We start from the raw sequence: 23971 nt of genomic DNA on the forward strand, positions 1-23971 counted from the left end.
GAGTGAAGGCAAATTAAAAACGTGCACAGTGTTGTAATTACTTGTGTTTTATAGATGGATGAATCCTCTTAGTGGCCACTTTGGGTGATTTTGTGATTGTTTTGCATCTATTTTCCAGCAGTTTGTATCTCCTGGGAGTGATTTTGCATTTCTTTGCTGTTTCTTCTTTTGCATCTCTCTGTGGTCATTTTGAGTCCCTCTGTGGCCGTTTTCCATCTGTTTTTAGCCCTTTGATCGACAATAACTCCATCCAGAAAGACAGGGTATGTGTCCCATGGTCCACCCCGTCCACGTGGACCCCTGAGAGCTGTGCCCTGTGGCTCCATTCATGGTTTTATGTGGCGAATTAGCAACTGAGATGGAAAACCATTTTGCTATTTCAATGCTATTTTGCTTTGTTTTACCTCGTTGACCCATTGAGAGCTGCTGAAGGAAAACAAAACTCTGCTAACTCTTTGCATCTCTTAACAAGTGCACGTTGAAAATGATGTCTTATTATCTTTGTCCTACGTGGGGATATAATGCAAAACTGAGCTCTCTCCACTGTTTCATCACACCTTATCATTTCTTACATGTTATGCCATTTTGTTGCTGTATCTGTATATGTGGCTAATCTAATCTGTGCCCAGCCAACATGCTGTATGTGACTCTGGGCCATGAGGCATCACCAGATCTTAATTATCTGTTGGTAATAGACGAAACATGATGAATTCTAACTCCATTTCCCACAAGTCTTTGCTCCTTCCTCTCATGAGCCGCTTCATGTGTTTTTGCCAGGAAAGCAGTTCAACTCCACAGTGTGTGAAGTCCAAAGAGTTCACAGACACGGCGGAAGTGTTACCCTGTCGGGAACACAGAGAGAGTGTGGGAAACTTCAGCGGGGATTTTGGAGGCGTGATGTGGGCTCGGTTGATGGTCGGGTTCGGGGATTCGGGGCTCGGGCTGCGGGCTTCCAGGGACGGTTTGCTGCGGGTCGCCGGAGCTGGATGTGCGGGGAGGAGGCAGCAGCAGAGAGCGGCTTCCAGTGCGGAGGTAAGAGGACCGTGAAGTGTCGCTGCAAGGTCAACCTCTGTGGCTAAGTTATCCCAAATGTTTCTGCAACAGCTTAGTCACAGTTTTCTGAGTGAAAGATGACGAAGACTCGGTGTTTGTGCTTCAAATTGGATTTTTGTTCAACGTTTTAATTCTCAAATACTTCATTTTTCACGTTATCAGAATAGTGTCAACAATAATCATGATCTTCGGCCCTCTAATCTGTTGATATTCATAGTGTCCTACCTCTTATGTCAGCAAACCACACTGAGAGATTTACACCTATAATATATTAACAGTCGGTTGTAGTTTTCATACTAAGCTTTATGCCAGATTTCATTATAAGTATTTAAAGTTTTGATTGTATTTTCGATTGGCTCTCGTATTTGAATTTGAGTCCAGAAATCCTCAGAATAAATCTGTCACTGTGAGTGTTGCTGCATGTTACAATAATAGCCCGGGACTGTGTTACAGCAGCAGTCACTCCATGCAGACATAATGCACATCTGTCCCTGCAGACGGTCGCTCTCCCTCCCTCCCTCTGCCTGCCTCGCTGAACTGAGCTGCACAAGATGATTTTTATCAGAACCACGAGTGACTGACTCCTCTGTACAGTCAGGATGGCCTCGGCCTCGTTGATTCATTCACATATTTCTTCATTCATTTCATCCTTGTGCTTTTGCTGATTTCTCTGCAAAGGAGGTTATGGCCGAGATATGAGTTGCACGAGAGAAAATGCATAATTTCACATATATACAGTTTAATTCAAATTAAATGAAGTTCATATTTGTAAGATTTTTATTCTTCTTTTAATCCTTAAAATATTTCAGTTTAGATTTATGTTTTATATGTTGCACAAAAAAACCACAGGTCTATAAAAAGTCCTGCAGGGATCGGCCTGATCTGTCGTAGTTCATTAAGTTTGCATGTGTGTGTGGAACAACCATCTGTGTTCTCTTCCTTCACATTAATAGCCGACTTTGGACTTAAAATGTTTTTTAAAAGTACCAACACTCTCTGCCCCATAATGCACTGCTGTTGCTGTGCTGATAAGTCCACCCTCTTCTCTGGCAGGTTCAAAGGTCAGGAGTTACAGCAGAAAGAACAGAGCGGTGTGAGAGACAAAAGGCTATCAACAGAGCTGTATATTTATCAAAAATGGCTTAATATGTCCCTGATCACTGCCGTATTTGCAGAACATAGATTTACCCAGTCGAGGTAAAATAACAGATCTTACTGAACACTTCTTTCCTTCAATGGGAAGCAATTTTTAAATATTTTTTTTACACTCAGTTTTGGTTTGGTTTCTGTTATCACATTTGCAAAAAACACACGACAGTTAAATGCTTAAATATTTAAAGTTTTAGAAAGATCTTTGCTTTACTTCAATGCTTTGTAAGTCTTCAAACATTATACGTATCTTAGAATCCTACTTGCATCTCCAAAAGTTACATAATGTTAACTAATGTTGGAAATTTAAAACAAATATTGCCCCCTCAGTTTTTATAACTTTAAAACAAATGTCTAAATTGTGTAAAAATGATTGGGATATTTTTAAAATGATGGGGTCCCTTTTAAAGAACAGTATCCTAATTAGTGCATAAAGTTGCTGTTTTTAATGTGAAATGAGCCAATATTAAAATGCATTCAATATTGACAAGCTTGTGCCAGCAGGAGTAAATAAAAAGAAAGGGTGCAATTATCCGCATGTGTTAGAGAAATCAGGACACTATTTGCACTTTTATTTAGCTTTTAATAGCCTTCTTATGTGTATATTGCACAAGTTAGTAGATAAATTGAACTTCAGGATTCTATGTACACAGTGTACACAACAGCACTGTTTGTGTGTGTGTGTGTGTGTGTGTGTGTGTGTGTGTGTGTGTGTGTGTGTTAGAGACAGAAATTTAAATTAAAAGATTGAAAATACAGTATTTCAGTAGTTATTCCAGCATCCCCCATGTTTCTATTATTCTGTACACTAAGTCCAGTGTTTTATTTTTCCCAGGACACCTTGAAGAAGACTCCACTATTTGACTTCCACAGAGACCAGGGGGGGAAGATGGTGGAGTTTGCGGGGTGGAGTATGCCTGTCCAGTACAAAGACAGTCACATCGCCTCACACATGCACACCAGAGAGCACTGCTCCATCTTCGATGTCAGCCACATGCTACAGGTGAGACGAGTGTAAGATGACACACACAGATATACTCACTCCTGAACACCGGTAAGCAAATACACTAGCATACAAACTTACATATTGCATATATCATGGTATGATACCAATAATGTCAAATGGCAGTTGTTGTTTTATTTTATCCACGACTCAGCCCATCAGTAAACTATTGCTGTCAATATATCTTAATATATCTGTTTTGATTTTCTCTGTCAGGCCAAAGTCCATGGGAAAGACAGGCTGAAGTTCATGGAGTCTCTGGTGGTTGCAGATATTGCAGAACTCAAGGACAACCAGGTAGATGAAGGATTATTTCAATCTGGACCTGCTTTGACTCACTTTTTGTTAATTTAGTTGGAGTGGAAGTCAGCTGTAAATACAACACTGACATACCTGTGATATTTTGAGGGAATTTCTTCACGTTTAGGACAAACGTTCACTTGGATGCAAGAATGAACTGATCAGAATTTGGTGCTTAAAGGTCAAGGTCACAGTGATCAACGCGATATCCCGGAAACATCGTCAGGGAACTTCTTCAAATTCAGCACAAACATTCACGTAGAATGAAGGATATACTGAAAAGATTTTGGTGATCAAAGGTGAAAGGTTGGTGTGTGTATAGATCTTCTGTGTTGCCAGGTTGACGTCCACGTTTTCAAAGTTGTTGCCTCTTTGCAGTAACATCCATTTCAGAAGTATTGTGTACAGTCATGGCTACAACTTTGCGTTCTATGAGAATCAACTTTATTGGCCAAATTCTTTTCTAAGTCTTGAGTAAATATATAATATGAGTTGCGACCAACATGGATGTCAGCTGCTTGACTGGTTGGTGGAGGTAGTAATTCTAGTATTTATTTAAAATAAACATTAATAATATCAGAAACCGACATTTCAATAAGAAACTAAAATAATGAGCCCTATTATTGGAGCTTTATAAGTTAACATTCAAGTGTCAGAATTGGAATAATTTGACCCACTGCTTGGACAATGTCCCCATTTTCCATTTGTACATTTACCTTCAAGTCCTCAGCCTCCTCTTTTTCTTTGTCTCCCACTGCCCTCATCTTCTAGGGTACGTTGTCCCTCTTCACCACTGAGAAAGGCGGGATTATTGATGACCTCATTGTGACAAAGACAGACCAGGGCTACCTCTACATTGTCTCCAACGCCGGCTGTGCCGACAAGGACTCGGCTCATATGAAAGTAAATGCAAAGAGTGTATGTAGACAGACAGACTGAAGGTCAATTAGAAAGTGTCTGATGTGTGTGTGTGTGGATTTTAGGTCAGACTGGCAGAGTTCAAAGCTGCAGGTTTTGATGTGGATCTGGAGTTCCTTGATAAAGCACTGATAGCTGTTCAAGGTAAAATATCCTGTGGACTGTCCTTTTGATTTCTTCTTATTTCCCCTCTTCTTTTAATTCATTTCCATATTATATTCAACTGTCCTTCTTTCCTTTCCTCTCTAATTTTTCTGTCCTTTCTTCCGTCTTCCTTCTAATCTACCTTTCCTTACACCTTTTTCCACCTTTCTTCTTTATAATTCCTTCTTCCTTCCTTCCTTCCTTCCTATTTTTCCCTTACATTTAATTTCTTTCTTTTTCCCATTCATTTTCTTCTTTGTCTTAAATGTTGTCTAGGTATCTCTTCGTGTCCTTGTCAATATTTCTGTAGTTGCTTCATGCTTTTGTCGTACTTTATTTAATTTTTTTCCTGGTTGAAACCTTTGTTAACTGAATATATAACTTCCTCTGTGTAGGTCCTCCAGTCTTAGATTATAATTAGTTGTGTGTTGTCAGGTCCGACGATGTCTCGGGTGCTCCAGGAGGGGATGATGGAGGACCTCAGTAAGCTGACCTTCATGACTTCCACCCTGGCCACTGTGTTTGGTATTCCTGACTGCAGGATCACTCGTTGTGGGTACACTGGAGAGGATGGCGTGGAGGTGAGCATATCTGTTCCTAATGATCAAAGTTAATCTTTAAATAAGTTGTTTATTTTTAACAACATAACATAGATTCATTTCTTCTCAGGCCTTCCCAAAATCGTTTGATGAGTAGATCTCATTTATGATGTCTTTTAAGTCACATTTTAACGATGGCCACGGAAAAAACATTTCTGGCAGGAATAAAATCTCCCACTTATAAAAATGTACCTAATGATGGCAGGAGGTGAAAAGGTATGGGCTCACCAAACCTGTTACAAATCATACTTAAGTGTACATGAATGGCTGCACCAAATCTCACAGTAATCCATTGAAGAGAGACACGTCTTTCAAAACCACAAATTTGAATTGTATGGAGGTACCAAGGGTAAAGACGGGATTACCAAATTCACAGGATTTAAATTTTAGGTTAAATTTAATGGCAGTCGATCCTCTCTTTGTAGAGATTTCTCAGCTTGGATGAAAGTGACAGACAGACTGATACCAACCTTACAGCCTCGCTAATAAAAGGTGTAATTTGTGATCAAATCTTTTCTTCACTCTTAATGTGGATCACTTGAAGAAAGACTAAAGATGATTTATGTTTATCTGTGCCTGATAGTTCATTTGTGATTTACAGGCTTCAAATTTGCTGCTTAGAGGCATCAAACACAGACCGCTGTTTATTGTTGGTCAAGTTCAGTTTTTCTTTTCTAGTATTTAATCATCTTCATCATTTTCCCTTTTGTTGTTACTCCTTCAACATGGTGATACTTTGCTTCGTAACACCATCATCAGTATGTCCCAGTATTCGAGGAACCTGCTCTCTGACTTCAGAATAATGGTTTACCAGATGGATTTATCTTTTTTTTCTTTGCCCACTCTGCTGGACCTCTGTATAAAGCAGGATGGATGTGGGTGGGTCTCTCTAACAGAGGGACAGTAGGAGTCGGCTTCTCTTTATCTTCTTTTCACATCCACTCAGTTCTAAAGCTCGCATGAATCAGTCTGTTTTTATTCCATGAACAAGAGTTCTGCAAAAATGTTATGCTAATTAGCGCTCTTAAAAACTTTTTCATTATAAATATGCCTTGACCATGTACTTTTTTTGATAATGATTTAGTCTTTATTGTATAAATACTTTACCCTCAACAAACTGTTTTTTTCAGTGCTGCTGAGTTAAATATGCAGTTTTCTGAACATTACTGCCGTTAAAGGTTCCTGGATGAAGCCCCAGCTCTACAGTTTGCCTGTGTCTCTGTGTCCCAGATCTCCGTCCCACAGTCCAGAGTGGTTGAGCTGACGGAGAAGCTGTTGACTAACACTGAGGTGAAGCTGGCCGGCTTAGGAGCCAGGGACAGTCTGCGGCTGGAGGCGGGGCTTTGTCTCTACGGCAACGACATAGATGAGACCACAACACCTGTGGAGGCCACCCTTGTCTGGACCATAGGTACGATTTTGAGTGCTTATTGCATTGTTTTTATTTGTTGTTTATTTGAATTACATTGATTTTTGTAGAAGGCTGTGTTGGAAGGAGAGATTTTTAAACAAGTCTGTGTAGAACACGGTTGTTGCTCAAATGTTACAAATACGCATGAAGATTGCTGCAGAGCATTTGGTTTTTTAAGCCCCTTTTCTTTAGTGGTCTTAGGTTAGTTCCACTGGTGGAGAGAGGCAGTATAAGTTGTATATATAGTATAAGTGGCTGTCTGTCTGTCCAGTATCTTTTTATGGCTCTGTGCTGGTGACAGTGGTTCAAGGCATTATGTTTTACGGTTGTCTGTACGTCCGCTCCATTGGTGATAACGTGATATCTCAGGAATGTCTTGAAGGAAGTTCTTCAAATTTGGCACAAACGTTCACTTGGACTCAAGGATGAACTGATTATATTTTGGGGGTCAAAGGTCACTGTGGTCTCTTCTCCGTCCCATTCTTGTGAACGCAATATATAAGGAACACTTTGAGGGACATTTTTCAAGTGTGGTACAAACGTTCACTTGGTACCAACGATGAACTGATAATGTGGTTGTCAAAGATCTTTCAAATTTGGCACAAGTGGTTACTTGGACTGAAGGATGAAGTGAAAAGATCCAGAACCAGAATCCACTTTATTGACAAAACTCCCTCAAAGTCTTCACTTCATATATTATATTATTATGGACAGACGTGGATATAAACTGCAACTTGACTGGTTGGCCGAGCAAACAACTGCGAGGTGGTAGTTCTAGTTTGATACTTCCGTGAGAAGGTACCAAAATCAGAAATTTCAAAATTGCATGAGGACTGAGATCTTGCTTCTTTTACATGAAAGAACATTCTTAGCAAACCTTGTAAAACAGAACTTTAAAAAAGAAGTTTAGGTGCACCGTGATGTTGTTGTGTGTGTCTGTATTTTAATTTGGTCTGCTCTGTTAATTAACTCCATTGCTTTGCCTTCTCACACAGGAAAGCGCAGGCGTCAGACCAAAGATTTCCCCGGCGCTGACATCATCGTACCTCAGATCAAAGCAAAGACAGCCAGGAAGAGAGTCGGTCTGGTGTCCACCGGGCCACCAGTCAGACAACACACACCTATTCTCAGCCCTGACGGAAAGGTCATAGGTCAGAAAACAAACAGGGTTGGGAGTGGTGGACAAGTAGTACCTCTGTATTTCAATTAAAAGTGGTGCCACACCAGTGGAAGGAAATAACCCCTGCTGGAGTAAACATAAAATAAAATATGAAAATTATTATTTAGACATACAGCATTTGTCCCTTTTATAAAGCCTCTAAAAAATGATGTGGAATCAAAACTGAAAGAATCCAAAGGGAGACATACAGACATACAAATATTTAGTATCTAAAGCCACCATGTATACAATTAACTACATTGTTGTGTGCCAGGGTGTCGTGATATTCCACTGGGGGTCGCCAAAGTCAGGCATTTTCAAATCCTGCACATTGAGGCTTTAAAGTCTAAAATTTTATTTGAAATGTTTATGTTTGTTTGACATCATACCGAAACTTTTATAGAGTCAGTGTGGTAAAGATTGCGTGTTATTTTGCATGCAGTAGCCATATTTTATGATTTCAAGCATTTGCTCATCACAAATGAATGAATGAATGAATGAACACAGAACAGAGAATAAGACCAACTCAAAATTTCTACTAAAAACGTTTTGTTTTTATCTCTTATCTTATAAGATTTTCTCTGATGCTATCATCAAAAAGTGTATCTGCCAGAGATTTCTTTGTAATCCCTCTCTGTTTTATAAAGGTGAGGTGACCAGCGGCTGCCCCTCTCCCTGCCTGAAAAAGAACGTTGCTATGGGTTACGTGGATGCAGCATTTGCCAAGAATGGAACAGCCATCCAGGTCGAGGTCAGGAGAAAAGCAGTGCCGGCCACCATCAGCAAGATGCCCTTTGTCCCCACCAACTACTATTCTGGATAGGAGACAGACAGACAGACAGACAGACAGACAGACAGACACACACACACACACACGGTCCATCAGTCAGTTGTAAAGCACATTGAAGTTTGAGCCCAAGTCACACAGTTCACTGTATAAAGAGGGTACATGGTCTGAAGACAGAACAGAGCGAAAAATATCAATTACAAGCAGTATTGTTGAATTTGAGAATGTATGCATGGCTACTGTTTGGGCCTACACGCTCTGTTAACATGGTTCATGGACCAAGTTTCTTTTTCTAGTTTGTCCGCTCACAGCAGGTGAAACTGAATTAACTTGTTTGCACTCTTAGCCAGAACAACAAAAGTGAGGCTGTTTCGATCCATTAAACGCTGGTATTAAATTAACATTTTGTTGTAGAACGTAGGTTTTTGACAATGAAACATGATCTAAGTTTAATTTGTCACTGTCGGACCAAAACAAACAGAAATTCCAAATCGTGTTTTGAAGTTAAATCATCGCATGTCTACATTTTTTGTTTGTTTGTTTTTTAAGGTCCTCTGGTTGCCGTTGAACCAAATTTCCAATAATAATATTGTGGTAGACAGCTTGATTAAGGGGGTTATAATACCCTTCCAACTCAGTCCCTGCGTGAAGTGTGCTAACTAACAGAAACTTCTCCATTTTGTGGAATTGTCATTTTTATGTTGGTTAGCTGATTTTCCTTTTTGCGCTTGGTTTGCAGCTAACGTCATGATCAAATTTTTTTTTTTTTAAATAAAGTACTAATTTGTTAACAGACGTTTACACTTCATGTGGTACAATGATAGTTTAATTTAAAGGATGTTAAGTGTAATTATATAATTTCTTTATTAAACTAGGACATTGTCTTTGGACTTATGACCTCTGTATGTCCACACAAATAATACTACTGATTTACAGGTTGTCTTAAAGGTGCACTGTGTGCAAATATGGACTTCAATATTGAGCTAATTGTTGTTTTTTTTAAATTTGATTTAAACTTTTCTAATAAACAAGATTTTCTTTCCATTTGCCTCTGACCTGCTATTATTTTGCCACCATGAAAATAAGATTGCATAAAAGTTTTATATTTAAGAAATTCCTCTTTACATTACTGTGGTTCAAAAGTCTGGTACGGTGTTAGTTTTCATCAGGGCTACCGGAGGGGTCCCTCGATACAGAACAGGAATCAGAAGAGGGATCCCACATAAATGGGGAGATTTTAATTAAATGATTTATTAATTATCGATTATTATTATTATTAACTAGTTCTGACTTAAATTCTGAATTTTCATTTGTGGCTCTATGGTTTGGGCACAACAGTGTTATTTGACTTTACTTGAAAAAGTGGTTCTGTAAAACATTTAAAAAAAATAATGACGAATACAAATGTAATTTTCACTAGACTATATTATTATTATTATTATTATTATTATTATTTTTACAGATTATCAGATTCTACTCAAAACAAATTTGACAACCACTCTGAACTGGATTCATCCTGAATATCACGTCGAGTCTAAACACCAGCTCGTGGGTTTGGTTTCACACGTCACCGTAAACGGGGGATGTTATCAGCACAAACCTGGCAACCCCGACTGCCGCTCCGCTCAGTAGTTACTGAGGGGAAGATGGTGGACTTGGCGACAGCAGCGTGCTCCGATCTCCGTCCCAAACACCTCGAGAAACACTTCCCCTCTCTACCCGGTATTAGATACAGATTACCCGGGGACAACTACAGATAATACACCGTGAAAGCCGTTGAAGAGAGGGGACTTTTTTTGGGTTTGTTTTTTTTTCCTCCACCGGACAACTCTCGTCGGACACCGGAGGAGGAGCGGAGCTCCGGCGTGGCGGTGGTTTGTGTTCGTGGCTCCACAAGTGAGAAGGAAGCTGGCTTTTTTTTTTGTGTAGCTTTTAACTCCCGCTAACGGGGACAAACCACGGAGACCAAACCCCCGGTCGTTGTCCCCGTGCTGCCTTCAGGGACAGTTGTCCAATCAGGGTGGAGGAGGAGGAGGGGGAAAGGAAAGGAGTGGGACTGCAAAGCGGGCTAACTGCAGCCGGCTAACCTCAGCTAGCTTTGTTTGTTTGTGGAAATGCCACGGAGCAAAAAGGGGAAACGTGGCTCCGGTAAACCGGGTGAGTAGCTCGACCGGCCGCCATCACTCAACGTCGACCGGCCGGAAGAAATGTGGCGACACATAAAGTTGAACGTGTTAATTCGGGATGAACATCTGGACACCTTTGAGCCAGACTGGCAGCTGTGTGTGTGTGTGTGTGTGTGTGTGTGTGTGTGTGTGTGTGTCCAGCAGCCTGTTGCTCCTCCAACATGTGTCTGACCTGCACGTCCACGTGGCTCGCGACCATCAGGACGGTCTGCATGTGTTGTTGTGGTTATTCTTGTACTCGTAGGTTTAAAGTTAACCACGTCATTTTTTATTTTATTTTATTTATTTTTTTTAAGAGGTGTCGTGTTACTTTAAACATGCAAGGTAGAAACTGTTGAAAGAGGAACAAGCCATGCGACCAGTTCAACAGGACCGTCCGGGTCGTTTATGTCGTTTACGGGGCGGGGGGGGGGGGGGGTCAAAACCTTTTTTTTTTTTTTTTTTTTTTTTTTTTTTTTTTGTCCATGTACAGTAGTGGTGCGGACCACGCATGTGCCTGTTGGGACGTCCCAGTGCCTGTTGGGACGTCCCAGCCCCTCACGTTTCACGGAGTGATGTTACTCTGGAAGCACTCGCGCATCAAGTGCGCGTGCGGTCGCTTGTAGGTCTGTGCAATGGAGATTCAGTCTAAAGATTAAAACAAATAAAAAAAGAGGAAGGGACGGGGAAATAAACCGCAGGCACCATTTGACGTGTGAAGCCTGGCGCAGTGTGTTTGGTAGAGTTGTGTTCACGATATGAAGACGTCTTTTCGTTTTAAAGGGATAGTAGGTCTTTTTTTAGGTGGAGTTGCACGAGGTTATTCATAGTCTGCGTCTAACCTGCAGCAGATGATGGGAGCAGGCAGCTGGACCAGCACGGAAGCCACAAAATGCATTTTAACTAACAATCTTTAACTACCAGAGTTAAGTGTGCTACTTTGGTATTTTGGCTCTATTTAGATTTTTTTTTTTACCAAATACAATTGACTGTATACAGTCGTTGGATGTCGCCTCTGTGACGTCACCGTAGGTTTCCTCAAGAGTGTTTTTCAAGGTCAGCGTCGGGTGTCTTGTCTGTCACCAGCCTCGACCGTGCCTGAGTCAGCATTAATTCAGAAATGGGCAGAGGTGGTGGGTGGAGCTGAGGATGGCCAAATGAAGCCTGGTTGCTGAAACCTGCAGGCAGCCCGCCAGCTCTGACAACACCCCCCCCCCCTCACTCAAAGCAGCCCCGACCTTAGTTATACATATCCTTAAGCTTTAGCACAATGAAAACAGGTGTGTGATGTATAAATGAACCCGTGTACAGTTGATATGAACGGGGACATTTAGCTATAGAGACAAAACGTTTTTTTGTTTTAGCTCGGCTGTAAACCTCTTTATTTCAGGTGTTAAATTGGACATTTTAACAAGGAGGTCTTTGGGGATTGACTCTCTTTTGGCGCCAGCCTCAAGTGGCTTCTTGAGGAACTGCTATTTTTGGCACTAACGCTTTGGCTTCATTTTCCAGCCAAGCAGGTTGTAGCTTTGCATCCGAACGAACGCCAAAGTCACGCAATGATACAAACCAACTCGCTGATGGAGGCAGCTACCGCTTTTATCAGAGGAGTCTGGTGGCTTCACTTCTGCGAAGGGCTGTCTGACGGCAAAGTGAAGTGGTCATACATTTTTAATACAGTGTTCGCCTTCGATTTGGTTTTGCCTGGTTAAAACGCATTTTGTCACAGATCCCATCCACAGCAGTACGTTGCTTAGATTTCGGGCTGGTTTAGCTGCCGACTTCTCCAAGCTGGAGACGCGTCAACTCCCTCCCCCTCTTCTGCAGGCAATTCACTGACCCTGGATAAGTACCTCATCCAATCCTACTTCAATAAACCACGATGTCCCTTTAGCACCTGCCAGCAGTGCAGCATTGTCAATTTTGCAATGTAGAATTTCACGATTGGGAAAATGCAGCTCACTTGTGATCTCTTCTTCTCCATCATGGCCATTCCTGCATTTCATCCATCTCTCCACTCATTCATGCATCCGTCCACCATTCATACCCCATCTCCATACCCTACATCCTCTGCCCATATACCGTCTCCAGGGTCGCTTCGTCAGGAGGTTCTTCAGCTACAGCTGTCGGCAAAACCATCGCTGAAAGGTAACTACCTTGACCCTTGACCCCTGATGTCAGCTTTCCATCCAGCTCCAGCCTCGTCCATAACTTCTGGGGTTCGTCGCAGTGCACGTTGTAAACCCAACAGCCACTTGCATGCCAAACTCACCTTGTGTATTTCCCAGCCACAATAAAAAAGCATTTATATCTGCTTGGGCTGCACATGTTAATATGACTTGACTTTACCACAGCCTCCAGTTATGGTGTGAATTTGTGGCTTTTCCTAACCCGCCGCCACGTGTTTATCGTTGACGCTACGAGTGATGCGTTACAGCAACGTTGCAGACACTCTTGTGATACATGTGTGAAGGTGTTTATACCATAACAGATTTCATACAGTCATCGGTGTGTTCTGAACCTATATTTATAAATATATGTATTTATTTCTATTTTTCTGGAGCGTCTTCTGGCTTGTTTGTTGATGGGTTTCATGAGCAGAACAGCATGTGCGCTGCTCGTCGTTGGCAGTAAACAGCTTCTTGTACAGAATTTCCAGCAGCTCTGTTTATGGTCAAAGTCATTTTATTCTCCACCCCTTTGTCATTTTGTCATTTGTCATTTTCTGAAGGATTTCCAGTCGGGCTTGTAGTTTTAGAAGGATGTTGACTGTATCTTCACATCTTGAAATAGAATAAAGAGGCAATGGTGATAATGAGTCGTGCTGCACGAGTTCCTGAACTGTTGTAAGGGCAGAATTCCCAGCAAGATGCTTGTAGTGAGACCAGGTTTAATTTAGTCTTCCGAAGTCGTGCGTCTTGCATCTCCAGTTTGTGCGACTGCATCGTGGCTCCAACGAGCTCCCGCCCCTCTGGCTCAGAGTTGTGATTTGTCAGCCGAGCCTCTTCCCCGCAGCCGGACTGACTGCTGCACCCGGGCGAGCGATTGCTTTGTAAGCACAAAGTAACAGAGTGGAGACGACACGTGAGTGGAGGCAGTGAGCTCACGCTGGACGTAACCGAGCTGTGTGTGGGCAGGCCTGCGTGGGAAGGTGTGTAGTTGTGTGTGTGTGTGTAGTTGTGTATATATGTATGGGGCAGGAACCTGTACAGAGGCCGGCAGTTCAATGATGACGACTGGAACATATCTATCTGATAAAGGCCCAGAGTTCGTTATCTCAGCTGTGAACAGGTGGTTTGTGAGCGAGAAAGTCCGCAGGCTGTTCTGTCAGAGAGATCAGAATATTACATAAGGAAAGCACCGTTCACATCTACGTCGTAGCAGTGAAACACTTGTTTTAGGTTATCACTCAAGTGAATGAATGTTAATGTTTAACCTCCTGAAGGACGAATTTCTGTTTCATTTCATGTAATACGTTTTTATTTTTTTATTTTAAAGATTATGTCTGGTAGAAAAAAATGTAGTTGAAGATCTGTGGGATGGTATTACTAAACTGCATCCACTCACTAACAAACATGCAGTTTTATACTAAAAACTTCAAACATATTGAATATTAAATGGTTAAGATGTACGGTAGGATATGCAGTGCATCCAGAAAGTATTCAGAGCGCTTCACTTTTTCCACGTTACAGCCTTATTCCAAAATGGATTAAATTATTTTTTTTCCTAAAAATTCTACACACAATACCCCATTATGACAAAGGGAAAAAAGTTTATTTAAAATTTTTGCAAATCTATGAAAAATAAAGACCAAAAATATAACACGTACATAAGTATTCACAGCCTTTGCTCAATACTTTGTTGAAGCACCTTTGGCAGAAATTACAGCCTCAAGTCTTTTTGAGTATGATGCTATAAGCTTGGGACACCTATTTTTGGGCAGTTTCTCCCGTTCTTCTTTGCAGGACCTCTCAAGCTCCATCAGGTTGGATGGGGAGCGTCGGTGCACAGCCATTTTCAGATCTCTCCAGAGATGTTCAATCGGGTTCAAGTCTGGGCTCTGCCTGGGACACTCAAGGACATTCACAGAGTTGTCCCGAAGCCACTCCTTTGTTATCTTGGCTGTGTGCTTCGGGTCGTTGTCCTGTTGGAAGATGAACCTTCGCCCCAGTCTGAGGTCCAGAGCACTCTGGAGAAGGTTTTCATCAAGGATGTCTCTGTACATTGCTGCATTCATCTTTCCCTCCATCCTGACTAGTCTCCCAGTTCCTGCCGCTGAAAAACATCCCCACAGCATGATGCTGCCACCACCATGCTTCACCGTAGAGATGGTATTGGCCAGGTGATGAGCGGTGCCTGGTTTCCTCCAGACATGACGCTTGGCATTCAGGCCAAAGAGTTCAATCTTTGTTTCATCAGACCAGAGAATTTAGTTTCTCATGGTCTGAGAGTCCTTCAGGTGCCTTTTGGTAAACTCCAGGTGGGCTGTCATGTGCCTTTTACTGAGGAGTGGCTTCCGTCTGGCCACTCTACCATACAGGCCTGCTTGGTGGAGTGCTGAAGAGATGGTTGTCCTTCTGGAAGGTTCTCCTCTCTTCATAGAGCAACGTTGGAGCTCTGTCAGTGTGACCATCGGGTTCTTGGTCACCTCCCTGACTAAGGCCCTTCTCCCCCGATCGCTCCGTTTAGTCAGGCGGTCAACTCTAGGAAGAGTCCTGGTGGTTCCAAACTTCTTCTATTTACGGATGATGGAGGCCACTGTGCTCATTGGGACCTTCAATGCTGCAGACATTTTTCTGTACCCTTCCCCAGATCTGTGCCTCGATACAATCCTGTCTCTCGGAGGTCTCCAGACAATTCTTTGGTTTGTGCTCTGACATGTGCTGTCAACTGTGGGACCTTATATAGACGGTGTGTGTCTTTCCAAATCAAATAACAAAGTGTGGAAAAAGTGAAGCGCTGTGAATACTTTCTGGATGCACTGTATGTTATAGGTTTCACACTTTACAGATGAAATAGTTTACGTCTGGCAGTCTTGACGTCAAGAAGTTAAATTAAAGTATTTGATAATGTTTTGATGTATGAGATCTGTCATATATGTAACTCTACAAGAGCAGATCAAAAAGCTCAGAGACTGCGCCTACAACAACCAAACACCGCACCGGATTTAATCTGTCTGCTATCCCCTTTAAAGTAGTTCCCTTGTGAAGCGATAACCACCCGGCTCATTGTTTCATGGCTGGCAGCTTTCTGAAGCAGTTCAATGGTCTCTAGTGCTAATTTCCCAACTTTTACACAACATTGTAAACTCTCTGTTTGGTAGAATTGCAAATGTGCTTCCGCCAGTGGTCCTAAAAACACGTGTGCTGATGATCAGCTCAGCACTAAAACACTTGCACACCCAGTTTTACAACTGACTGACTGATATGTACTGACATGGCTGGGAAGGCAGCTATCGATAGGAACACTACCTGCAACTATTGTGTCACTGCTGTACAGTTGAATTTTAGCCTTGAGCAGTAATCCAGCTGTTGCCAGCTCAACTGTCAAATATTTCATGAAGCGGCAGGAACAGTAAGAAGTGGAGGGTTGAAGCTTCATGCCCAAACATTAGCAGGAATGAATGTCTGCGCTACTCTTGCTATTCGATCACGCAATAGAGGACTAGAGAAGCCTTTCGATGACGGTCGGCTCCAGCAGACATTCTGCAGCATTTGTCTTGTGGCTGGAGATAACCCAATCTGGATGTGTCACTTTTTGCAGACGACAATGACTCCACAAGTGAAATGGCTGAACTTTGGCCCAGTTTACTCATTTGGAGCTCAGATATAGTCCCAGGTCCAGTTGTTCATGCGTGTTCCTCACATTTCTTTTCAGATATTCATGAATTCCTCTCCGGGAGTTTCTTACCCGAACAAAGGTGGAAACAGCTGAATTATACAAGAGAATGTGTCACTGAAGTTGTCATTTTCACTGTATTGATCATATAACTAAAGCAGAATGAAATAACATACCTTGCTACGATTACAGGTCGTCCTCAATGAATAATATTTAAAACGCAACAAAGACAACAAAATAGTCATAACTACGTTCCCCATTTTGCATTGCTGCAACATTAATGACCTCTGGGTTACCTCCACTGTCCTGGTTGACCTGGACTTTAACACACACACACACACACACACACACACACACACACACACACACACACACAGTCTGACCATTCTGGATCGTACTCACTGAATGACCGAATCCATGAATGGCCGCTCTGGTCTTCAGTAATCCCACCAACAGTAGAAAGTGCTGAGCCAGCAGGGACCTGAGGGTTAGCTTAGCTTGGCCTCTTACCCCTTCTCATGCACTTATGGCAGACCTGTGCGGAAACAGAGCACCAGGTACTAATGGAAGCATAACAAAGGATGGATGGAAAATCCTTTTGTTTTCTGGCGCTTCTTGTATTTATTATTAACAACATTAATTACAACGTTATTAAGAGAACATCAGCTTCTGTACAGTGTGTGGGAGAGAGTGACAGTAAAGCATTTTTTTTTTCTTCTTTGTCCAGGTATAAAAAATGGGGTGAAAGGAGAGTCGGCCGCCAGCGACGATGAGCTGACGTCTGATATCCTCAGCCACTACAGTAGTGCCAGTGAAACCACCTCGGTGCTGGATGAGGGTACAGGTTTGTACAGAAACACACATGCTACACGTCACACCTTTTACATGAACACGTGTTCTGGATCAGGGCTGCAACTATTGGTTATTTTCTTGATGGATTAAAAGCAGATGATATTTTCGTTTTCATTGATTCATCAGCTACACTGACATGTCAGGAAACGTTAAAACTTAAAATATATATCAGTGTATTTTGATCAATCACTTTTCTGTCGATTTGATAATTTGAATAACCATTTGAGCTGCAATCTGGATAACATGTAGCCAACGTATCGTGACATAAATGGACTTCAGAGTGTGTATTTATTCCCATTTGCAACTTTTTTATGACTTGACAGTAAAATTCCCATAAAATTCACCTTCAGCTGAAGCATTAAACTATTTATTGTCACACAGTTATTCAAATCAATAGCTATATATCAGCTGTGTGTCGACTGGTCCAACACAGGAGGCGAGCAGGTGGATGAGCAGACTGCCCAGGAGGAAACGGAGGACAAACTCAAGCAGTGTATCGACAACCTGACGGATAAAAGGTGTGGTTTTTTTTGTTGTTGCTTTCGTCCAATCTCTTATCGATAACGGAAAGAACAGGAAATGTCCCGAATACCAAGTGGTGTCATGCCAGACTGTAAAGAGTGCAGAAAGGGACGTTACTGAAAATCGTTCCTTTCCTCTTGTTCTCGTCTTTCTCAGCGCGAAGACACGCCTCGCGGCGCTGGAGTCTCTGCGACAGGCTTTCTCCTCCAGGCTGCTCTACGACTTCCTGACCGAGAGACGCCTCACTGTCAGCGACTGCCTGGAAAGGAGCCTTAAAAAAGGTGATGTAAAACACGCCTTTCTTCCCATCCGGCTGTTTGCCGTCTTGCGCGTGTTCACGTAATGACACACATTTTTGGACACATTCAGACGCGGATCGTTCATACTTTTATCAGCTGTTAACATCTCAACTTGGATTTCCTCTTCCCGTGAGGCAGGCGGCGGTGAAGAGCAGGCGGCCGCAGCCACGGTCTTCGCTCTGCTCTGCATCCAGCTGGGTGGTGGAGACGAGGCGGAGGAGGGCTTCAAGATGCTCCGTCCGGTCCTCACTGCCATCCTGAACGACGGCACCGCCAGCACAGCAGCTCGCCAGAGTGTGAGTTCTCACAGAAACGCGACTTTGGACCTGAGGCTGTTTTTAACCGACAGAGCTGCCGGTGAAAAAGACAAAAAGAGCAGAGAACGAAACTTTGAAAGAGTTGATCAGAAATGACTCTTGTGCAGCTTTTTTATCTTTTAGCTGACCGCGCAAAACTTCCATTGTTATTCAACAGCCAAGTGAGCTCCAGATCTCTGAAAAATCAGAAAACAACATTGAAGGGAAATTCGAGTTGAAAATATGACGCTTTCAAACAAATTCAGTTGAAAGTTGAGCTGTGAATTCTCCAGGCCTGTCAGGGTTACAGCTTTGACGTGTTGAGTGTCACAACACCCCTCAGCTGCTGTTTTGGAATCAAACAGCAGGCAGAAAAACAATGCAAAGTGTGTTTTGAGGACTCTTGAGGACATGCGACATTAACAGGAACCAATTTGGTTTGTGGGGTGGAGAATTCGAGTCCTGTTGATCTGTAGATGAGACAAAACATTACAGACGAAGCTGTAACAACAGCTGGGACCCGGCAATATGTCAACATAATGATCTGAGACTGGATATTGTTTTCGACTTTTGATGTTGTAATATCATGATGTGGAATAATTGTTGTCATATCCTGATTTTAAATGCTGCATTACAGTAAAGTGATGTCATTTTCTAAGCCTGTTCCAGTTGGTCTATTATCTGCTTTTACCCACTCCGTCATTATATTCTCATTACTGATGATTATCAGAAATCTAATCATCATCGTTGCCTGATGATAATTTGACTTTCCCTTGTGTCTCCATCAGTGTGCCAGGGCTTTGGGGATGTGCTGTTACGTCTCGGCCGCTGAAGACGGAGAGGTGAGAACAATTTGCGACTTATGACACTTGAAATTGTTATAATAACACAGAAGTAGGATATTAAAGCATTAAAAACCCTCTGGAAGTACTCGGGACAAAATCAAGTGTGAGCTCACGGCTGCTGCATCCTTTGGTATTTGAGATATTAAATGGTGAGCTTGAACAAGTTGTATTTAACATTGTGCTGTTGTACACAGACAGTTAGTCTTTCTCATCCCTCGTTATACTGTCTCTCTTTTCACCCTGAACATCACCGCTGAACGCTCTCAGGATTTGATCAAGTCGCTGGCCCTTCTGGAGAGCGTGTTCATGTCTTCCTACCCCAACAGAGAGGGAACGCTGCCTACACCCAAACCCGGCAGTCCGGGCCTCCACAGCGCCGCCCTGCAGGCCTGGTCGCTGCTGGTCACCCTGTGTCCTGCTTCCAGACTGACCGTGCTGCTCGACCTGTGAGTGAAACAAACTCTTAACTTCTAATCGAACCGAACAAAAAGAGCGAACATAGGGAGGTATACAAATCTGGGCTGTAAATAATATCTGAAGTCGAGCTGTTTATTGTGATATTTAAAACTACTGACACTGACTTTGTTGAATTGTATGTTATTGAAATTAATAATCAAATATTTCTCAGTATTTTATCGTGTCTTCAAGAATATCAGTATTGCAGAATTACCAAACGTATTGTGATATTATTTCCCAAGTACCACTTCTCACTACAGATACCAACAGTTTCTAGCTGTGTTATGCTAGCGTTAGCTTTGTGCTACGTCTTATTATGCACTATTTAACTTTCGTCTGTAATAAAATGGAATTAGATGACAAGTTTGTAGACCTGGACCAGTGGTGCACATACCGCAGAGGTTGGGAGTCACTGCGTGAAGCTGTACGGGCGTGACATTTTGATCCACCATGTTACAAACAGGGGTGACGCTGTCGTCGGTAGTGACTGAGTGTGTAGCTAACAGTGAATCTCTCTCTGAAGTCACCTCCCCAAACTGAAAGCGTGTCTCGAGAGCAGTGACGTCAACTACAGGATCACAGTGGGAGAGACCATCGCCCTGTTGGTGGAGCTGGGACGAGACATAGAGAGGGTACACACACACACACACACACACACACACACACACACTGACACACACTGACAACACTGGGGCTTCGGGTGCAGGCACACAACACACGTTTCTATCTATTAATGTGTGCTGATACACACTGTTTAACACTGAGCCCATATCTGCAGTTTAAACATATCTCTGCTTTGATTGTCATGCTACTGCACTACAGCTTTGTGTGTGTGTGTGTGTGTGTGTGTGTGCGTGTGCGTGTGTGTGTGTGTGTAGGAGTTTGAGGTGGAGGACGGTGAAAGTCTGTGTGAATGTCTGAAGAGTTTGGCCACAGATGGCAACAAACACAGAGCTAAGAACGACAGAAGGAAACAGCGCTCCATCTTCAGAGAGGTGCTGCATTACATCGAGGTATGTTGTTTTATAGCTCCGACAGCAATGTGTGCTCTTAAGGGTTTCCTTTGGTTTAGAATTGATTCGGAAAAATCTGCATCTTATTTGTAAGTAAGTATTTCTGAGGTTTTTCCAGTAGTTTAGACACGAACTGAAAAGGGTTTTCTTGTGTTAGATTTATTTTTATTTTTTTTTCCCCCTGTTGCAGCAGGTTTTCTTCACATCTGTTGTTCTGATTTCTCTCCTGCAGAACGAGGACTTCACCGAGGAGAAGATCCGGTTTGGAGTGGAGAGCGTTTACATCGACAGCTGGATGAGGAGAAGAATCTACGATGCCTTCAAGGAGATCCAAGAGTCTGGAGTCAGACACCATCTACAGGTGAGGAAAGGAACAACGCCTCATTTACTGCCGCAAAAGTTTCCCCTCACTTTATACCGTTTCAGCAGTGTCACGTGTGCGCCTTGTTTTTCTGTCTCTTGCCGTCACAGCGAGCACGTACAGCAAAAAAAACCCGATAAGCTGAGAATACACTTATTGCCCACTGAGCCGGTTTCAGCTGCAGGCTGTGAGCATGTTTGTGTGGGGCATATGGCAGTCAACACGCAACACAATTAACACACCTACACGCGTGCCACATGTGTGTGGGCAAAGCCCACGGCCTCGCTGGGAGATTTATTATGTGTGAATGAACTCTGAAATAAGGCAGAGTTTCATCAGAGTGCCGCACATACCGTGAAATGTAACAAATGGCGATAAACATAGTATTTTAGGCTCTTGGTAGATGAGATGATGTTACACTTCTGTTAGTTCAGTGAAACCATATTTCAGTAGATGTTGAATGGGGATTGTGGATTTTTGTCTGCAAATACAACACGGCAAAATCAGCAGTTTGGTCTCCAACCCACGTCGTTAACTGCCGTCTCGTTACAGTTCAACCCTCTGCTGAGAGACATCTTTGGCCTTGGCCCCCCCCTCATCCTGGACGCTGCTGTCAAAGCCACCAAGATCTCCCGGTTTGAGAAGGTAACAGTCTTTGCTGGCTTTCAGTCTCAGCGGACACACCTCGGCCTTCTGTGATTGTATTTTCCTCCTCTTGCATTAATGCTGCTTCCTCCTCATCCAGTCGAAGTCCTGTGATGACCGCCTGAAAGCTTTAAATATGTTGCTCTGATCTCTGCATCTCTCTCTTGAACAGCATCTTTTCAACTCCGCTGCCTTCAAAGCCCGAACGAAACAGAGGAACAAAGTCAGGGACAAACGTGCCGACGTCATGTGAGAGAGGAACTCCTCCAGCTGTACGGAGACGGAAACAACACGATGCCTTCAAACTCTCTTCACCTGTCTGACACACAAAGACTCAACAAATACGTTTTTTTTTTTTTTTTTTTTTCTTTTCCTCCACTTGTGCTCTTCACAAGCAATTTAACTCCAAAATGAAGATGGCCAACATTTACCGTCAGCTCTCGGAGGCAAACGCAGTCTTACAGAGGGACAGTAGTAATGTTGTTTGTTGCAGGCATTAGCGTTTCACTCACTTTGGACAGAAAATAGAGTGAAAGTCTCTCGTACCGTTTCCCAGTCAGTAGTTCTGATGCTTCAAAGATCATCGGTGGAACAAGGTGAAACTTGTGTCATGTGGGATTAAAATTACTTGAGTGTGCATTTTCTGTGCAAACAAGATCTTTAAAAACAAAAAGGTCTTGAATAATGTTATCAATAAATCTCCAGAGTATGTGAAGTGTTATATGTCACTAAGAATCATTTCAGATCTGTGGAACCGCCACTGAAACCCTCTTTGGTGCTGATGAGTGTTGTTACTGATACTCAGCTCAAACTGCTGCTTTGTCGCTTGACAGGTCGGTCAAGTGTTTTTAATTCTAGTTATGAAAGCTTTTTCCTGTTGGGCAGCAGGTCCTAGTTAAAAATCAGCTTCTGTAAAAAGAGCCAAGGAAATTTTCTGGAAAAACTCTCCTCCTCCTTCCTCTTCCTCCTCCTCCGGGCTCCTCATTATTCCCTCAGTCGTCCGCTGTCTTTACACCCCGAGTGGCCACTTCAGCTTCCAAACCAGACACAAGACTCAACAAACAATGCAACCTAAAAGAAAAAAATGGGTGTGGTTTTTGTGTGAGAGCGTGTTATATTTGAATTTAATTTAACCATGAAATAAAATGCATACAAACAAGAAGATGCCTAACTGCAAGATAAGATAAAATCAAAGGGTTCATATTGTCATCTTTGTAGTAATTTCTTTTTTTTTTTTTTTTGAAAGGCCAATGTCGTTTTAACCATTTCTGGTGAATAATTGTATTTTACTTTCTAATTTATTAAAGAGCAGAAGTTTGTGTGGTTTTTAGGAAACTTAAAAATTAAAAAAAAAAAAAATACTGTTTACAGACACAATTATGGGATAAAGAGGACAAATTGTTGTTTTTTCACTTGTATTTTTGAAGCGGGTTGGTGGGTCATGCAATCTAATAATGTGTATGAACATAGATTTATGGAAATATGTGTATATGAAATGTTAAATGCACTTGATTGATTTTCCCTCTGATGAGCGGTAAATACAAAGATCTCTAATCAGAGCTGCTGATTGGAACCAGTTTGGTGACGCTGATTTTAATAGCGATCAGGTTAAAGTTCAGAGGACTTGATTTTAGCAGCAGACTGCCGGGTTTTAGTGTCTTTGATTGTATTAGATAAAAAAAATAACGAGCACACGAAAAGGCTGCCAACAAGTTTCCTCAATTTGTTTTTGCTGGATCACAGCCGACAGATTTTACTCCCTTGATGAAAGGCATTCGATATCATAGCCTCACCAAACTGTCTTGTCAGCACTTCTGGTGTTTGTGCATATGGTAAAAAGATGGATCAAATTAAATAAAGAGTATTTGAATGCTTTCTTTGTTTCCTGTAATTAAAGTCGTAAGACTTAAGAATAAAAATGAAAAGTAAATAGTAAACACTTGCACTTGCCTTTTCTGCAATGTGTATACTTTTACTTTTCATACTTTAAGTAGGCCTCCGTTTAGCTCGATGCATATTTCTAAAGTGTGCTGTTACTAGGCTACTTGTGTTTCGGTGAAGCACCTGAATACTTGTTCTACCACAGTATAAACCCAAGTGAAATAACTTAAAACAGAGAAAAATAAAAGTTTATACTTATTTGAACACTTCCGGCG

At 42.2% G+C, this 23971-nt stretch overlaps 2 protein-coding genes across 3 annotated transcripts; both read left to right on the forward strand.

Annotated features, from left to right (window-relative positions):
• Nucleotides 1-780: 780 nt before the first annotated feature.
• Nucleotides 781-9567, forward strand: amt (aminomethyltransferase). Its single transcript, XM_069141455.1, has 9 exons — nucleotides 781-1032; nucleotides 3038-3205; nucleotides 3422-3502; nucleotides 4277-4408; nucleotides 4489-4567; nucleotides 5003-5148; nucleotides 6397-6577; nucleotides 7573-7728; nucleotides 8384-9567. Exons 1-9 carry the CDS (start codon nucleotides 898-900, stop codon nucleotides 8557-8559), a joined length of 1254 nt encoding a protein of 417 aa, XP_068997556.1. The 5' UTR covers nucleotides 781-897; the 3' UTR covers nucleotides 8560-9567.
• Nucleotides 9568-10164: 597 nt separating this feature from the next.
• Nucleotides 10165-23691, forward strand: ifrd2 (interferon-related developmental regulator 2). Of its 2 annotated transcripts, XM_069141083.1 has the most exons (13): nucleotides 10165-10680; nucleotides 12780-12836; nucleotides 17254-17370; nucleotides 17812-17896; nucleotides 18057-18181; nucleotides 18338-18495; nucleotides 19284-19337; nucleotides 19608-19786; nucleotides 20320-20428; nucleotides 20675-20809; nucleotides 21042-21170; nucleotides 21723-21815; nucleotides 21988-23691. In XM_069141083.1, the coding sequence occupies exons 1-13, from the start codon at nucleotides 10638-10640 to the stop codon at nucleotides 22066-22068; spliced, it is 1365 nt and encodes a 454-aa protein (XP_068997184.1). In that variant the 5' UTR covers nucleotides 10165-10637; the 3' UTR covers nucleotides 22069-23691. The 2 variants fall into 2 exon arrangements, with proteins under 2 accessions (XP_068997184.1, XP_068997185.1); XM_069141084.1 differs by lacking the exon at nucleotides 12780-12836.
• The last annotated feature ends 280 nt before the right edge of the window (nucleotides 23692-23971 follow it).

Source organism: Embiotoca jacksoni, unplaced genomic scaffold (genome assembly GCF_022577435.1).
Source record: "Embiotoca jacksoni isolate LCO1_2020_lvr unplaced genomic scaffold, fEmbJac1.0.p SCAF_9, whole genome shotgun sequence".
Classification (NCBI taxonomy): Eukaryota; Metazoa; Chordata; class Actinopteri; family Embiotocidae; genus Embiotoca; species Embiotoca jacksoni.